The following is a 16809-nucleotide window of genomic DNA, read 5'->3' on the forward strand; positions in this document are numbered from 1 at the left end:
GAGCCTGGTAGGCTGCGGTCCATGGGCTCCGGAAGAGTCAGACATGACTGAGAGACTTCACTTTCTCTTTTCACTTTTATGCATTGGAAAAGGAAATGGCAACCCACTCCAGTGTTCTTACCTGGAGAATCCCAGGGACGGGGTCGCACAGAGTCGGACACGACTGAAGCGACTTAGCAGCAGTAGCAAGGTACTTCTGTAGGGTTTCCCTTGTGGCTCAGCTGGTAAAGAATCTGTCCAATGTGGGAGACCTGGGTACGACACCTGGGTTAGGAAGGCTGCTAATGCTGCTGCGTCGCTTCAGTCGTGTCCGACTCTGTGCGACCCCATAGACGGCAGCCCACCAGGCTCCCCCGTCCCTGGGATTCTCCGGGCAAGACCACTGGAGTGGGTTGCCATTTACTTCTCCAATGCATGAAAGTGAAAAGTGAAAGTGAAGTCGCTCAGTCGTGTCCAACGCCTAGCGACCCCATGGACTGCAGCCCACCAGGCTCCTCCTTCCATGGGGTTTTCCAGGCAAGAGTACTGGAGTGGGGTGCCATTGCCTTCTCCATTAGGAAGGCTACCCAAGGTAATTTATATTTAAGTTCTTCAGAAATCTGTAGACTTTTTGAAGGAGATCGGTGCTCTGGAAGTTAGCTCTGAGCATCCTAGCATTTTGAACAAATATCCCTGGGTAGATGGGTGGATGGGTGGGTGGGCGGGAGGGGGGGGCTCCTCTCTCTCCGGCATCCACACCGCTGCCCTCCCCCAACTTCCTTGCTTTCCGGAAAGCAGTTCTCTGAGCCTCTAACACCGGGGTCAAACGGCTGAAATGGAGCTGACCCCCGCGTCCAGTTAGGCTTGCCCGGGGGAGCGACGTTTGTGGTGCTCCCAGTGTGTCCTGCGAGGGCGGTGTGGGCAGAAGGGGCGGCTCCTCCCGGTTCTTTGAAATCTCGCCGGCTCACCAGCCCGACCGCCCACTCTGGCGATGGCTCCGGGGCAGGCCAGGTGAGCGGCCGAGCAATCCCGAGCCCCGGGGACTGCGGGGTCGGTACCTCGGAGTCGACGCTGAGCCCGGCTCCCAGCGCCGCCGCCCTTGTTCCCGCCCCGGGCGGTCGTTCCGGAGTCTGAGCCCAGGGAACGCGCGCTCCCTGCGGCGTGTCCTCGCCTCCAGCTTCCTCTCTGCGTCCCCGACACTCCGGCCCGGGGGCGACTCCCGGGTCCCCAGCCGCGCGCTGGCCTGGGCGCCCCGACGTGGCCCCGCCTGGAGCCCAGACCTCCCAGCCTCGGCGTCTCCCGGAGCCTCGCGGACCCGGCAGAGCACGCCTCCCAGAGCCGGCCACCCGAGCCCTCCGCCCCCGGCAGCCCCCGGGGCGGGGACAGCGAGTGCGGGGCGGGGTGGCCTCGCCGCAGAGCCGCGGTCCTCTGATCTGCGGCGGCAAGAGCGCAACTCCTGCCGAGCCTAGCCGGGAGAAAGCCCCGAGCGGGGACTGTGCTCTTCCTGCGGGCTTCTGGGAGCAGCGGCTCGTGTCCTCCGACCCGGGCTAAAGAGCCCAGGACCCCGTCTGCCTGGCTCGGGACTCCGGGATGAATCAGGTACAGAGCGCGCCCTCCGGAGCGATGCTCCAAGGACTCCAGGCGGCACCGGCCGCCGGGGCGCGGGGGCTTTTGAGTGAGAAGGGGAGCTTTCCAAGAGACTCGCAGTCATGCTCCTGTCTTCACCGGAGCCGGGCTGCCCGCTCCTTCTGTCCTTAGGCGTAGCCTCTGAGGCTCCGGAGGACAAAGTTGCGAGCCGGAGACGGCTTACCAGCAGGGGCTGCGAAGGGATGCTTCCAGAGATGGGAGGGGTCTGGCCAGGGGGGCGAGCGCTAAACGCTGGGGCTCCAGAGGACAGCGGGTGACAGTGGGGTTCCTCTCTGGGAGGTGGGACTAAAGGAGAAAGAAAAAGATCGCTGGACAATTTCTCCCCAAATCGCAAAGCTCCTAACACCCGGTCTCCCCAAGAAGTTTTAATGCTCTTTGTTTTAAAATCGTGACTCTGGGTCTTCCAGGTAGCAAGCTTGCAGGGCCTTTTCCAGAGGTGCCCTGCCTCGGAGACACACAGGGCCGGCCAGGGACAAGGGCTGTCCCACCCTGACTGGGTCCTTCCTGCCTGGGTGGCAAGCCTGACACCCTCTGCTGTTTAGGCTCTGGATTCTGCTTCTTAGATCTGACAGGGGCAAAGGGCAGGGCCTGAGAGGGGCAGAACTGACGCTCAGAAAAGGAAAAAACCATCTGAGGAAAATAGAGGCGAAGAGTTGGGGGAGAGATGGAACTGGAGCCAAGCCTCCCTGGGGTGCAGAGTCACTTTAGTTCTATCCCCAAAGGCAGGCTCCAGGCATGTCACCTTTGAGGGATGTGGACAGCAAGCTCTCCCGGGGGTCCTTGGAGTCTTCCTGGTGTCTCCCTGTTCCAGGAGCCTCAGACTTCCACATTTCCCCTCCCTCTCTGGATTTCCTGCGCTCCATGGAGCTCTCCAGACTCCAGCCTTCTTATTCTATCCCAGCAACCTGGTCTGATGCTTGCGGACTGTGGGATGGACTGGGTCTGCAGGGAGAGCGCAGGGGACATGGGGACTCTGGCTCCCTCTTGGATCTCTGTCCCCATCGGTGCAGCCGACAACCCCTCCCGATATCCCAGCCCCAGCATGTGCGTCAGGTGGACCCTCCTCTTCCTTGCAGCTGACCGAGGAGGCGTGGGTCCTCACTAGTAATTCCTTGCAGTCCTAGGATGTAACACCCTCCCTCTCCACAGAGCTCAGTGCTTTACAGACATCACTGATCTCTTGCCCTGGAGGATGTCTAAACTCTATCTCAGGACACACAACCATCCCAGGAAGGACTTTGCTCCAGTGTCCCCTTTCTAAGTCACTTGGTGATTAGGCTGGGAATTCAGTCCCTGCAGCCCCTGTCTGGGGACAGGCCTTGGTCAACGCTGTGTGTTGGCTTCTAGGGTCTCAGCTGCCTTGGATGTAGGAATAGGAAACCCAGGGAGGAGAGGGACAGGCAGCTGCTGCATAGGTTCTGTGATTTTAGAGCAGTGTTTTGCCAGAAGGAAGGAGGCCAGCTCATGGAGAGCAGTCAGGTTTGTCTCAAAGCCTTGCTTCTTCAATGGGATTCAGAACAATTTCTTTTAAGCCACAGAATGGGACAATTTCACAAGGACATAGTTCAGGCTGTCGAGACAAGGAAAGGAGTTTGGAGCAGGTCACTTTTGTTCTCTTCAGCCTCCCCACACTCCTTACGTTGGCCCCTGAGAAAAAGTGCAACATTCAGAATCTTCAGTGGAATGGAATTAAAACTGAGTTGGTGCCTGTTTGTCTTTATAGCAATCTAACCTTACCTAAATGAGTGGATATGTGGTTTGGATTCCTTTGTTTTCTTCCCCTGGTTCCTTTATTTCTATTCCAACCCAGTGTTCACTCTGGGCAGGTGGCTAATGGGCCAGGTTACAGGATGGCTTTAAATTTGGCCTGGTTTGTGTGTAATGTCTTTTGTGTGCCGATTGTGTGTAATGTCTTTCAAAGGCTTAGGATGAAGCTTGGATTCTGGACCCCAAGGATGTTTGCAGGGGCACACTGACTCATGAAGGAAAAGCTGAGTTTTGGCAGAAAGGGGAGACCTCAGCCTAGCAACATCACCCCAGAGGAATTCCCAAGAGTGTGGCTCAAGGCTTCAACCAGCCAGATGGAGATCACCATGGGGGTCATGGATGAGAATGCCACCAATACGTCAACCAACTATTTCCCTCTGCTTGACCCCCTTGGAGCCCAAGCTGTTTCTTTGCCCTTCAACTTCAGCTATGGTGACTATGATATGCCCTTGGATGAAGATGAGGATGTGACCAATTCCCGGACTTTCTTTGCCGCCAAGATTGTCATTGGCATGGCACTGGTGGGTATCATGCTGGTCTGTGGTATCGGCAACTTCATCTTCATCACTGCCCTGGCCCGCTACAAGAAGCTACGCAACCTCACCAACCTGCTGATCGCCAACCTGGCCATCTCTGATTTCCTGGTGGCCATTGTCTGCTGCCCCTTCGAGATGGACTACTACGTGGTACGCCAGCTCTCCTGGGAGCATGGCCACGTGCTGTGTGCCTCTGTCAACTACCTGCGCACGGTCTCTCTCTACGTCTCCACCAACGCCCTGCTGGCCATCGCCATCGACAGGTGAGTGGGGGTGGGGACAACCAAGGAAGGACAGTTGTGATTGATGAGAGGTATCTATATTCAGCAGAACTGTGGATGCATGCAGGGGCCAAAGGTGGCCCAATTAATGAAAGTGAGAATTCTAGTTTTCTAGCTGTAAGGAGTCAGGAGGTAGTAGAGGCCCCTAGAGTTGGGTAGCCAGAAGGCTTCTGGTCTCTCTGCTATGGGCTTGCTGATAGGTGTTGTATCTGTCCAAGGCCTGGAGGTAGACAGCCATCAGGAGATGTGGAGGGAGAAGTTTTAAGTTTCAGGCAGTTACCTCTGGAGTTAACTTGGTAATCTTGAAGGAGGTTTCTATCTCATCAAGACCTACTATACTAAACATGACACCCTGCTAATACCAGTTGACTTTTTAATAGTTATTATTATTTTAAAGTTTTTAATTTTATATTGGAGTATAGTAGATTAGGGCTTCCCTGGTGGCTCAGATGGAAAGAATCTGCCTGCAATGTGGGAGACCTGAGTTCGACCACTGGGTTGGAAAGATCCCCTGGAGAAGGGCGAGAATGCTCCAATATTCTTGCCTGGAGAATTCCATGGACAGAGGAGGCTGGCTACAGTCCATAGAGTCACACAGAGTCCGGCACGACTGAGCAACTAACACTACTACTACAGTTATAGTAGATTAACAGTGGTAACTCTGGTTTATTTTAAAGAAGGTTGAGGAATTTGTTTTGAAAAAACAAACAAAACAAGTCAAAACAAAGCAAATGCTTACTTACTCTTTTAGTTTTGGTTGCAATAATCAGTTTCCTCCTTTTCATACATTAGCGTGCAACAGTACAGAAGAGCTGATTCTAGTGAAGATAAATAAAAACAGTAAGAGCAGCCTATGCCAATCTTATATCTTCAGGCCTTTCATTTAGTATAATCACCTGTGCTAATGGGCCAGAGTGGTTTTTGTGCCCTTGGGACAGTCTTTGAAGGCTCCTCTGCCCAAAGTTGAACTCTTGTTACAAAGCCATGTTGCAGTATAGAGACAATTACCCTGAGGGTCTGACTGGGCCCCTGTGTACTTGGATCTGAACAGTCTGTCTCTCCCTCTTAACCCAGAGGGCCTGAAGCACAGATGCTCTCTGTGTCCCATGGCCCGAGGGCTCTGGTGGCATCTGGCCCACTCCTTGCAATTGGAACATCCTGGGATTGAGAGGGGGTTGAGAAGGAGCCTGGCTTTAAAACCTAGAAGCATGTCAGAGGGTTAGCACGTTAATCAGCCCTTGGTCTGTCATCTGTAGAAGGTGTTCAGAAGTGTCATCCCTGAAGAAGGCTTGGCTTAGGTCCTCAACGTGAGCCATGGAGCTCCATGGTGTTCTGTCCACCCATGAACAGACGCTAGGTGACTATGTGGAAGGAGCAGGAGGGGGACAGTCAAGCAGACTATCTGCTTCCCAAGTCCTCCCTACAGCTGTTGAGGAAAATCTCCAGGGACCTTGTCTCTGAACTTTTCTGAAAGTGGAAGCTGCACCATCTCTTTTAGCACACGAGTAGGACAAAATATATGGGGTCATTTGCTGAAGTTTCACTCTAGTAGGACATCTTTTCCCAGAGGGTGCTCCCAGCCACTGCAGGGGGGTAGATGCCTGCTGTGGGGTGGGCCCCTGCTGCCTGCGTGAGACCCATTTTACCAGGGAGGGGCCTACTGGTGGAAAGGGGTAACACTGGAGGAAGAAGCAGCTTCAAGGGGGAAGGAAGCCAGGGTAAAATCAGGACATCGGGCTATTCTGAACATGTAAGATAATATTACTATTATGTCAATCAACTCACCTCCATCTACCAAACTCTTTCAAATTCTTATTCAACTTTCACATGAAACTCAACTTGTCTGAAATATTGCAGGCATTTCTCTTATAGTGGGGGTTTTAATTGGGAGCATGCTTTGCCTCCTGGGGACTGCTCTTGTTTAGAGTGGTGTTGTGATTGGAAACTTGAACCCAGACACTGGAGGAAACAGTGTTGCCTGCACAGGACCATCCAATGGCCTTGGCCGACTAACTGACTGCTCCAACGCATTAAGTTCATTTCGTGATGATTGTGATCTTTGTTTCAAATTATTTAGATTTGTATGTGTTTTTCACATGTCAAATTTCATTTTCATGAATAGATTCTTGTTTGACCTCCTGTGTTCAGGATTTGATCAGTGACTTTCAGGTTTGATTTTGTTGTTGGTAACTAGTTTTTATCTTGATATAACAAATATGTCCACAGTTATAAAAATATCTTTAATTTTATGAATTTCTGTAGGAATAGTATGAGCAGTTAGTCTGTTGTTCAGTCACATCCAACTCTTTGTGACCCCATGGACTCTAGCCTGCCAAGCCCCTCTGTCCGAGGAATTCTCCAGGAAAGAATACTGGAGTGGGTTGCCATTTCCTTCTCCAGGGGATCTTCCCAAACCAGAGATCCAACTGGGCTTTCCCACATTGCAGGCAGATTCTGTACCATCTAAGCCACCAGAGAATCCCAAGCAGTTAGTCTACCTGGGTTTAAACTCCTACTGCACTGTCTATTGGCTCCAGGGTTTTGTTATTTGACCCCTCTCTGCTTCAGATTTCTCATGTATAAAATGAGAATGATAAGAAAACCTAATGTATTGGATTGCTTTAAGGATAACATGAAATAACACATGTAGTTCTTTAGAACAATGCTTAAAGCAGAGTAAGTACTAAATAAACAGCGGATGTTATAATGTGTAAATTATCCTTTAAAGGAACAGTAATAACAAAACCAGATAAACTATGCCTATTTCTGATTGGCTAGCCTCTTTGCTTTCATCATAGTGGTTGTTTTATGATTTGATTAAAGAAATAATACTACAAAGTTTCTAAGGAATACAGCTCTCAAGCTATAGTAGAACAAAACTATTTATCTCCTACCTGTTCTCTGTCTCTACTGTTGGTTCCATGGTTCTCCCAGGCATCTAACCTGGCAAATCCCTTTTGTCCTTGCTGCTTTCTCCCTTTCTCCACCATTCATTTTATTCCCAGGGCCTGACAGTACCCCCCCACCCACAGGCCCCGTTCCCACCTCCCACTTTTTCAGCAAGGGCTGAACTATCACAGTCTCCTCTTGGTCTTCCTGCCACCAGTGTTTCTTGGCTCTGCCTCTCTGCCAAACCTACTCCCTCACAATCCATCCTAAAGATTCATTCATTCACTCATTTGTTCATTCAAACAATGCATTTTTATAGAGAGCCTTCTATGTGACAAATACTATTACAAACACTGGTGAAATGATGGTGAATAAGCAAAAAAAAAAAAACTCCCTGCATGCATGGAGCTTGATGGAGAGAGACCAGTCAGGCAAGCAAAGAGGGAAGGTAATTTCAGAACATCAGAAATACTCTTGAGTAAAAGCAAAAATATACATACCCTATAAGGAAAAAGAATCAAAAAAACAAGTACATGTAGGCATAACTGAATCACTTTGCTATACACCTGAACCTAATGCAACATTGTAAATTAAGTGTTCTTCAATAAGACAGACAGACACACAAGCAAACACTGAGAGTGACTGAGTGTGGGAGATACTCTAGGTGGGAGTCAGGAAAAGTGTCTCATAAGAGATATTGAAACAGATTTCTGAATGATGGAGGAAAAAAACTGGCCTTGTAAAGACTGGGAAAGAGTATTCCAGACACAGCATGCAAAGGCCTCAACATGGGAGCAAAATTAAAGGTTGTAGGAATAGTGAGAAGGGCCCTGTAGACTGAGGGGAGAAAGTAAGACTACAGCCAAATTAATCTTCTGCCTCATACACTCCTCACTCTCTTGCTTGAAAGACCTCTAACACCACCATTGTCTACAGAACACGGCTAGAATCTTTTCATCTGCTTTTCCAATGTCTTATTATTGAGCTCCAGACTGCCTGCCAATCTCATGCTGGGTAAACACATTGATGTCCTGTTTTCCAAAAACAGGTTGCAATTTTTTTGAGAACTGTCACCGTGGCCTATTATGTTTCTGTTCATCCAGGGCTAGGTACTTGTCGAGGGTGAAGTTTTATTAAGATTTAAGTGCCCGGAGTTCACAGTCAGCAAGAGGTTATGAAAGAAGTAAGACATGATCCCTGTTCTTGGGAAGTTTGTCATCCAGGGTGCAGGGAGGGGTGAGAACTAACCCGGAAGAGTTGGAGGGGAAGTAAAGTGTCAGTTTGAAATTAAATTTGGAAAAGGGGAAGATCATCTGATACCAGAAAAGTCAAAGGAGGCCTCATGCAGGAGACAGATTATTAACTTGGCTTCAACCAGTGACTATCAGTAAAGAAGAAGAAAGGATTTCCAAGAGGGTAGAATGGTGTTTGCAAAAGCTGAGCGGTGAGAATGCTTGAGGTGAGAGTGAGATCCGGGGAGGACAGGAGGTGTGGGGACAGAGCAAAGAATGTAAGAGAGTAGAGATAAAAAAGAACAGGAGCCTGCTCTAAAAAATAAACAAATGGGACCTAGTTAAACTTAAAAGCTTTTGTACAAGGGAGGAAGCTATAGGCAAGGTGACAAGACAATCCTCAGAGTGGGAGAGAATAGCAAATGAAACAACTGACAAAGAACTAGTCTCCAAAATAAACGAACATATGAAGCTCAATACCAGAAAAGCAAACAACCCAACCCAAAAGTGAGCAGAAGACTTAGACATTTCTCCAAAGAAGGCATACAGATGGCTAATAAACACATGAAAAGATGCTCAACATCGCTCATTATTAGAGAAATGCAAATCAAAACTACAATGAGGTATCATTTCTTACCCATCAGAATGGCCATCATCGAAAAGTCTACAAACAATAAATGTTGGAGAAGGTGTGGAGAAAAAGGAACCCTCTTACAGGGTTGGTGGGAATGCAAATTGAAACAGCCACTGTGGAGAACAGACTGGAGATTCCTTAAAATGCTAGGAATAAAATTACCACACAACCCAGCAATCCCACTACTGGGCATATACCCTGAAGAAACCATAGCTGAAGAATACACATGTACCCCAATGTTCATTGCAACACTATTTACAACAGCTAGGACATAGAAGCACCCTAGATGTCCATTGACAGATGAATGGATAAAGAAATTATACATATACACAATGGAATATTGCTCAGCTATTAAAAGGAATGCATTTGAGTCAGTTCTAATGAGGTGAATGAACCCAGAGCCTATTATAGAAAACGAAGTAAGTCAGAAAGAGAAAGACAAATACTGTATATTAATGCATATATATGGAATCTAGAAAGACAGTACTGATGAACCTATCTACAGGGCAGCCGTGGAGATGCAGGCATAGAGAACAGACTTTTAGACACAGAGTGGGAGAGAGAAGGTGGGATGATTTGAGAGAGTAGCATTGAAACATTATACATTACCATATGTAAAGTAGATAGCCAGTGGGAATTTGTTGTATGATACAGGGAACCCAAAGCTGGTGCTCTGGGACAATCTAGAGGGGTGGGATGGGGAGGGAAGTGGGAAGGAAGTTTAAGACGGATATGTATATCTATGTATACCTATGGCTGATTCATGTTGACATATGGCAGAAACCATCACATTATTGTAAAGTAATTATCCTCCAATTAAAAAACAATAAAATTTTTAAAAAAAGTAGGACCTTGCTCTACAGGATCACAAAATCTGGGCACCAGGAGTCAGACCTGAGGGTAACAGGAAATTGAGAAAAACCCTTAGAGCGCTCTGTCCCCTAGGTCTGGGTTTTCTCTTTGATGTGGAGACAGCTGCACAATCCTCGGGGTGTATCTTTGGATCTCAGGCATATAGGGCACTGGAGTCCCTTCTTTTACCTGGAATCTAGGGGAAGCTGACCAGTCAGCCTGCCTGTTGGCAGCTCCTCTCTACTGTCTGGATGAGGCAACTAAGGCCGGAGGAACAGCACTCAGCCTTAGGAAGCACCAATACTTCCTGGTGAGCTTACTGGTTGTTTAAGGAGCAGGTTGTGCATTAGCTGCCCATCCCATGAGCCACCGAGCAGCCACTGTGATCACCATTTCCATGACGAGATCTGGGGCTGAGTCCCGGGGACAGAGAGGGAGCTCCAAGCCTCTTTGCTTAATCACACAACCCACTGCCACCACACAGCTACTGGCTGGACATTTCTTTGTCTGGCAGCCTTCACTCTTTGTTCTCTGGGAAATGCTGACTCTAAGTGGATCTGAACCTGAGCCACTGTAGTGATAGACACACTGGTCAAGCCAATGGCATACTCCTAAGCAAAGAAAAGTAGTTGCCAACTATCTAACTCCATTTGGAAACATCTATAGGTAGAAACTGACTATGATGAAAAGAAGAGAGGGGCTGCTAGGATTTCAGGAGGGAAGGATGAAGGGTTGCTTGTTCTGGTTGGAAATGGAAAGAACATTGGAGTACTGGAGAACCCACAGGATTTGGAACGAGATACGGATGGATCTGCATCATAGTTCTGTCAATTACTAGCTGCATGGCTGCAGTTATTTAACTTCTTCACATCTCAGTTTGCTCATCTGTAAGATGGGCATCTTTGCTTCCTTAGCGATAGGGTTGGGGTTATCTAACGAGAAAGCAGATTTAAAAACGCTCTGTAAATTGTAAGCTGCTTTACAAACTTAAGCAAGTATTACTAATAACATGCCTTCCTGGTGGCTCATATAGTAAAGAATCTGCCTGCAGTGCAGGAGACCTGGGTTCAATCCCTGGGTTGGGAAGATCCCCTGGAGAAGGGAATGGAAACCCACTCCAGCGTTCTTGCCTGGAGAATCCCATGGACAGTGGGGCTTGGTGGGCTATGGTCCATGGGGTCACAAAGAGTCAGACACGACTGAGTGACTTGTACTTACTAATATTGGAGTTCGGAGTATAGCATAGCCAAAGCTGGTGGCTATCCTTGAAACAGTTTTCTGCAATTTGCTTATTGGTAAATATATTTGGAAGACCTCTTGGACACCTCCTGGTGCTAACCTTGGGGATGATGGTGGGGTGATGTCAGGATGAACTGATGGACAGTCACAGATTACCCTGAAGATTAGTGTTGATGCAAAAATGAATAAATCCAATAAAGTAGATCCAATAAAATAGAGCCAAGTAGCAGAGAACTTGCAAATGCAGGATTTGCCAGTAACAGGTGAAAGAAAATTGCTTGCTATACAAAATAGCTCTGAAAAATACATTTTAGGATACTAACAATTTCTTGCATATTAACAGTCTATTGTTTATATGCAGTGTCGCTTTGGAGCCTCACAGTATCTCTGTGAGCTTGGAAAGACAGTTGATATTCCCATGTCACAGATAAGGAAATCGAGTCCACAGGGCTAAGAAGATGACAAATTCACATGTTTGTGGCAAAGCTGGGATTAGATTCTTAATATTCTCATTCCTGGATCAGTATTCTCTCTTACATGGTCATTGAAAGAACACTCTGAGTTCGAAACATCATAAAGACTTAGGAAATTACTAGTGGGAAAAGAAGGAATAGAATTGTATAGTGTAAGTTCAGATAGCAAGCAAGTATGAATACAGAAACATTCTTTGACAGAGTAATCAGCAGAATATGGTGGGGTAGATAAGGGAGAGAGATGATGAGAACAAAAGCTCTAAACTCTTAGTTTTTGTTATGACTCAGAGCAGATTGGATGTCCTCCTTACAGCAGGAGCGACGTGGTCTTCAGGGAGGTCCACTGCATGCATTGACAAAGGCACTGCCAACACGCTGCAGGCTTTCCCACTTCACCCTCAGCATCCAGCCTGGGAGACTGGCGAGTATCAGGGTTTGTTGCTGGTGGTAGAACCTGTCAAGCAGTCAGTTGGGTGGCCAGGGTGAACCCAACCCATCCAACTTCATCTAACATCTGGAAGAGAGCAGAAGTCTTGTGCCAATGAACTCTCCAAGTGACACTCAGCGGGGTTGGCTGTCTGTGTTATGGGATGGACAGAAACAGCAGAAATATGATATGAAAAAAAAAAAAGAATGAACCTCCTCTTCCAATCAGAATTCCAAGTAAGATGACCTCAAGGGGATCAGTTGCAAAGAAAACAGAATTGTTTAGCTTTCTTCAGGCCCCTGTCATGTTTGCCCTTGGTTTTACCAGGAATAAGCTGTGGATGCATGAGGATATGTTTATTTCCAGTGTTGATTAGTCATTCCCTCCCACTTCACTTTCCATCTTTCTCCTTCTCCTGCTTCTACCCCCTGCCAGACAGAATGTCTTCCAGGAAATCAGAGCTGTCTGCCTAAGTGTGTGCACTCTCTCTGGGAAGGACGCTTTCATACTGCGCGAATGACTCACATCCCCCAGAAAATGCTCTCTCTTCTTTCCTGGACAACTGTGGTAACAGCAGTGTGGTTTAGGGGGAAAGGACAAAACCAATATCTTTTACTATCTGTTGCTTTGTGGTTCAAAAAACATGTTCATGTGTACTCTCGATTGATTTTCACATCAACCATGTGAGATAGGGTTAAATGTTTTCTATTGAGAGTACTATGGTATATGACCTTGAGAAAGTCAGTCATTTCTCACTAAGCTGCATTTTCCAGCCTCAAAAATAAGATAAATGGTCACATGCTTTTCTTTCACCTTTGCATGTAGAGCAATGTTTTTAATGTATTTAAAAGTATGGAATGAAAGCAAAACCATGCCCACTAGTTCTATCAGAAAGGACAAATTCTCCCAACAAGTCCTTGGAATTATCAAGTCCTATTAACTCGAAACTGTGGGGTAATTAGGATGAATTTCCCTGAAAACAGCATGAACCTGGGAATAGTGCCAGGCTAGAAACCAATAGGAAATGTTATTATTACATTTAATAATAATAGTTACCATTTATTGAGTGTATACCATGTTTAAAACTGTGCCAGAAATTGTGTGTATACTGGCACGTTTAATCTTTAAAAACAAACAGGCAAAAACTTTTGCAGATAAAGAAGTTGAGATTCAGAGAGATTAAACATAAGTTGCCTGTCCTGGGCATATATCTGGAGAAAATGATAATTCAAAAATGTACACGCAGCCCTATGTTCACAGCCGTACTATTCATAATAGCCAAGACATGGAAACGACTTAAATGTCCATTGACAGCTGAATGGATAAAGATGCGGTACATACATATAATGGAATATTACCTAGCCATAAACAATGAAATAATGTCACTTGCAGCAAAAAGGGTGGACCTAGAGATTATCATACTCAGTGAAGTAAGTCATAAAGAGAAAGATAAATATCATAAGGTATCACTTGTATGCGGAATCTAAGAAGTGAAGTGAAATGAAGTGGCTCAGTTGTGTCCGACTCTTTGTGACCCCATGCCTACCAGGTTCCTCTGTCCTTAAAATTTTCCAGGCGAGAATACTGGAGTGGGTTGCCATAAAATATGACCTAAATGAACTTATCTATGAAACAGAAGAGACTCACAGATATAGAGAACAGACTTGTTTTTTCCAAGGGGCAAGGACTGGGGGTTGGGACAGGGATAGATTACCAGTTTGGGATTAGCAGATGCAAACTATTATATATAGAATGGATAAAAAGCAAGATCCTATTGTATAGCACAGGGATGTATATTTGCTATACAGCAGAAATTAACATTGTAAAACAGCTGTCCTTCAATTAAAAATAACTTGCCTGAGGTTGTACAGCTAGTAAGATGGGGGGCTGGAGCTGCCATGCAAGTCTGCCTTTCCCAAGCCCACATACCATAGGTGCCATTTGATTGTGCCTCAATGTTGCAAAAATAATATCCTCCAGCACTTCCTTACTACATGTTGATACCAACTGTGTCCTTATCCTAGATATCTGGCCATTGTCCACCCGCTGAGACCCCGGATGAAGTATCAAACAGCCACCGGCTTGATTGCTTTGGTGTGGGTGGTGTCCATCCTCATTGCCATACCATCAGCCTACTTCACCACTGAAACGGTCCTCATCATTGTCAAGAGCCAGGAGAAGATTTTCTGTGGCCAGATCTGGCCAGTAGACCAGCAGATCTACTACAAGTCCTATTTCCTCTTCATCTTTGGCATCGAGTTCGTGGGCCCAGTGGTCACCATGACCCTATGCTATGCCAGGATCTCCCGAGAGCTCTGGTTCAAGGCCGTCCCTGGTTTCCAGACGGAGCAGATCCGGAAGCGACTGCGCTGTCGTCGGAAGACCGTCCTGGTGCTCATGTGCATCCTCACAGCGTACGTGCTGTGCTGGGCGCCCTTCTACGGCTTCACCATCGTGCGGGACTTCTTCCCCACAGTGTTTGTGAAGGAGAAACACTATCTCACGGCTTTCTACGTGGTCGAGTGCATTGCCATGAGCAACAGCATGATCAACACCGTGTGCTTCGTGACTGTCAAGAATAACACCATCAAGTACTTCAAGAAGATTATGCTGCTCCACTGGAAGGCTTCTTACAATGACAGTAAGTCCAGTGGGGACCTTGACCTCAAAACCACAGGGGTGCCTGCCACAGAAGAGGTGGACTGCATCAGGCTGAAATAACTCCAGAACGGGACCTTTGGGCCCCTGACAATGTGCTGAAGCCCACACTATCAACCAAGAACTCTAGGTTTGCCGCATAGGGCAAAAGAAATGGACAAATATGTCAGTGCTGTGTTCAGGGAGCTCAGAATCTCTAAAACTGGTGTGACTACACCATCACCAGTGGCTGACATTCAATTAACATCTAATTTGTGCAAAGTGTAGGCACTGGTGAAATCAACTGTATCTGTTGATGATATTTGATTGGCAGAAAGAAATAGGGATTGAACAAAAACAAACAAACGAAAATGATGGGACATAGTGTGGAATGATGGGTTTTCCAGAAGGGAGCCTGAGTAGTCACTTAAAACTGTGGTCTATATGTTTGTAGGGTGAGGTTCTCTCTGGATCATCTCAGCTACTCATCAGACACTGAGATAACCTATCTCTGGGATTGTTCTTAGGCTTGAGTTCACTCCTAACACTTGCTGGCCTGGGGCAAGAATACAAAGCAGGTTCCTGGCTCTTTCTGCAATCTTCCCTTCTATCCCTGGTCCTGACTCTCACCCTGGGCACCCAGGAAAGAAAGAAACATACAAATAGGTGTTGGGGGTCCAGCAGTGAGATTCAGAGACTACAGGCTTATTGAGGGCTTGTCCCTCTTTTTAATCCACCTCCTTTGTTTGGTGTTTTGAATTTGGAAATTTGGAACCAGAAGATCTGATCCAGCCTTGAATCTATCACCTGTATGGGCCTGGATAAGGCCTCTTGGAGGCAATCAAGATGATATAATACCTGTGACAGCTACCAATGAGATGACCATGAAGAACCAATGAGATAATATATGGGAAAACTCTTTCAACCATGCAAGTAATCAAGAGTGGACTAATGGCTATGTGTAGTGCCCTGGACAAGGAAAAGCTTGTCATCTTAGCTTATATATCATAGAATCCTCACCATCTCCCTCTTTCATATTGTTTGTGTGAATTATTCCTTTATCCCTGTTAGCAGTTCTATGTGTGCATTATGTTCCTATTAACAGATTGGTACAATAAGACGTTGAAATTTGGTGGCAGAATTGTGAAAGGAAATGGTAGCTAGGTCTCCAGTCAGAAAATGAGCTCAGGGTTTTAGAAACTTCAGAATTGGAGCATCTTTGTGATTGATCATGGAAGTATCAGTCATGCCTGTTCCTAGCCAGCATGAATCTGGGGAATGTGATACTTGTTTCTCAGTCCGGTTTCATCTCATGGGGGTGTATAGATGTGGAATGGATTTATCTTCTTATTAAATAATTCTAGAGCAGCACGTCTATTGATATAATGCTATTTAAATGATGTATGTATGGTGTTTCCCCCTCCAAATATAGTCAACTCTTTAGTTTTGGTGGCAAAGGTGTTTTTTTTTTTTTAATAGTTACTGTATTTGCCTGGAAGACATATTTCAAAAACCTGTTTGCTTCTTTTTATTCATCATCCAGAAGATTTACCCTCTGGTTTAACTAGAATACTCTCAGAGAAAGAAAACTAATTAAAATATTAGCCTGAAGCCAATCTGGTTTGGAAGGCAATTCTATTGCATTCTAAAACTAGGAAAGTTTAATTTTTGAACTGAAAAATAATAAAATGACATAGTTTATTGTCCTTATGTTCATTTTCCATTAAGAATGTTAAACATGAGTTGACTGTATTAAATGGGAGCTTTTTACATGTGACATTCAAACCTCTCCCTGATCAAATATCAAATTTTCACTTGTTTGCCTGTCTGTAATATTTCTAGATATTATGTCTGTTTGTGATTGTACAATGAATGAAAATGTTATTATCAAGTGAAATAAATAGTCTCTCTCTATATATAATTATTAACCATAGTATTCCTGTAATTTCCTCCCTCCCTCATTCTCTTCCCAGTGTGTTGATTTTCTGAGTGAACACTGAATAGATGCTGATTCCATGATCATATGAATTCTGAGAACAATGCTATTTCATGTTCTTCTTGCCTGTGAACTTCTCTCCATCCTAAAGAGATTTAGCTGGTTTATATTTTTTTCCTATAAATCTACTTTGGTAAAACCATAGCACCTGAGTGCCAAGACTGGAAATCTGAGGACCACTTTATCCTGGTTACATAAACTAAGGCTAAATCTTTGAACA

General features: G+C 46.1%; 1 protein-coding gene across 1 annotated transcript; it reads left to right on the forward strand.

The window, feature by feature from the left end:
- Positions 1-788: 788 nt before the first annotated feature.
- Positions 789-16504, forward strand: PROKR1 (prokineticin receptor 1). The gene is made up of 3 exons (XM_043468935.1): positions 789-1578; positions 3548-4192; positions 13981-16504. Exons 2-3 carry the CDS (start codon positions 3606-3608, stop codon positions 14675-14677), a joined length of 1284 nt encoding a protein of 427 aa, XP_043324870.1. The 5' UTR covers positions 789-1578; positions 3548-3605; the 3' UTR covers positions 14678-16504.
- The last annotated feature ends 305 nt before the right edge of the window (positions 16505-16809 follow it).

This window comes from Cervus canadensis, chromosome 5 (genome assembly GCF_019320065.1).
Source record: "Cervus canadensis isolate Bull #8, Minnesota chromosome 5, ASM1932006v1, whole genome shotgun sequence".
NCBI classification, from domain to species: domain Eukaryota; kingdom Metazoa; phylum Chordata; class Mammalia; order Artiodactyla; family Cervidae; genus Cervus; species Cervus canadensis.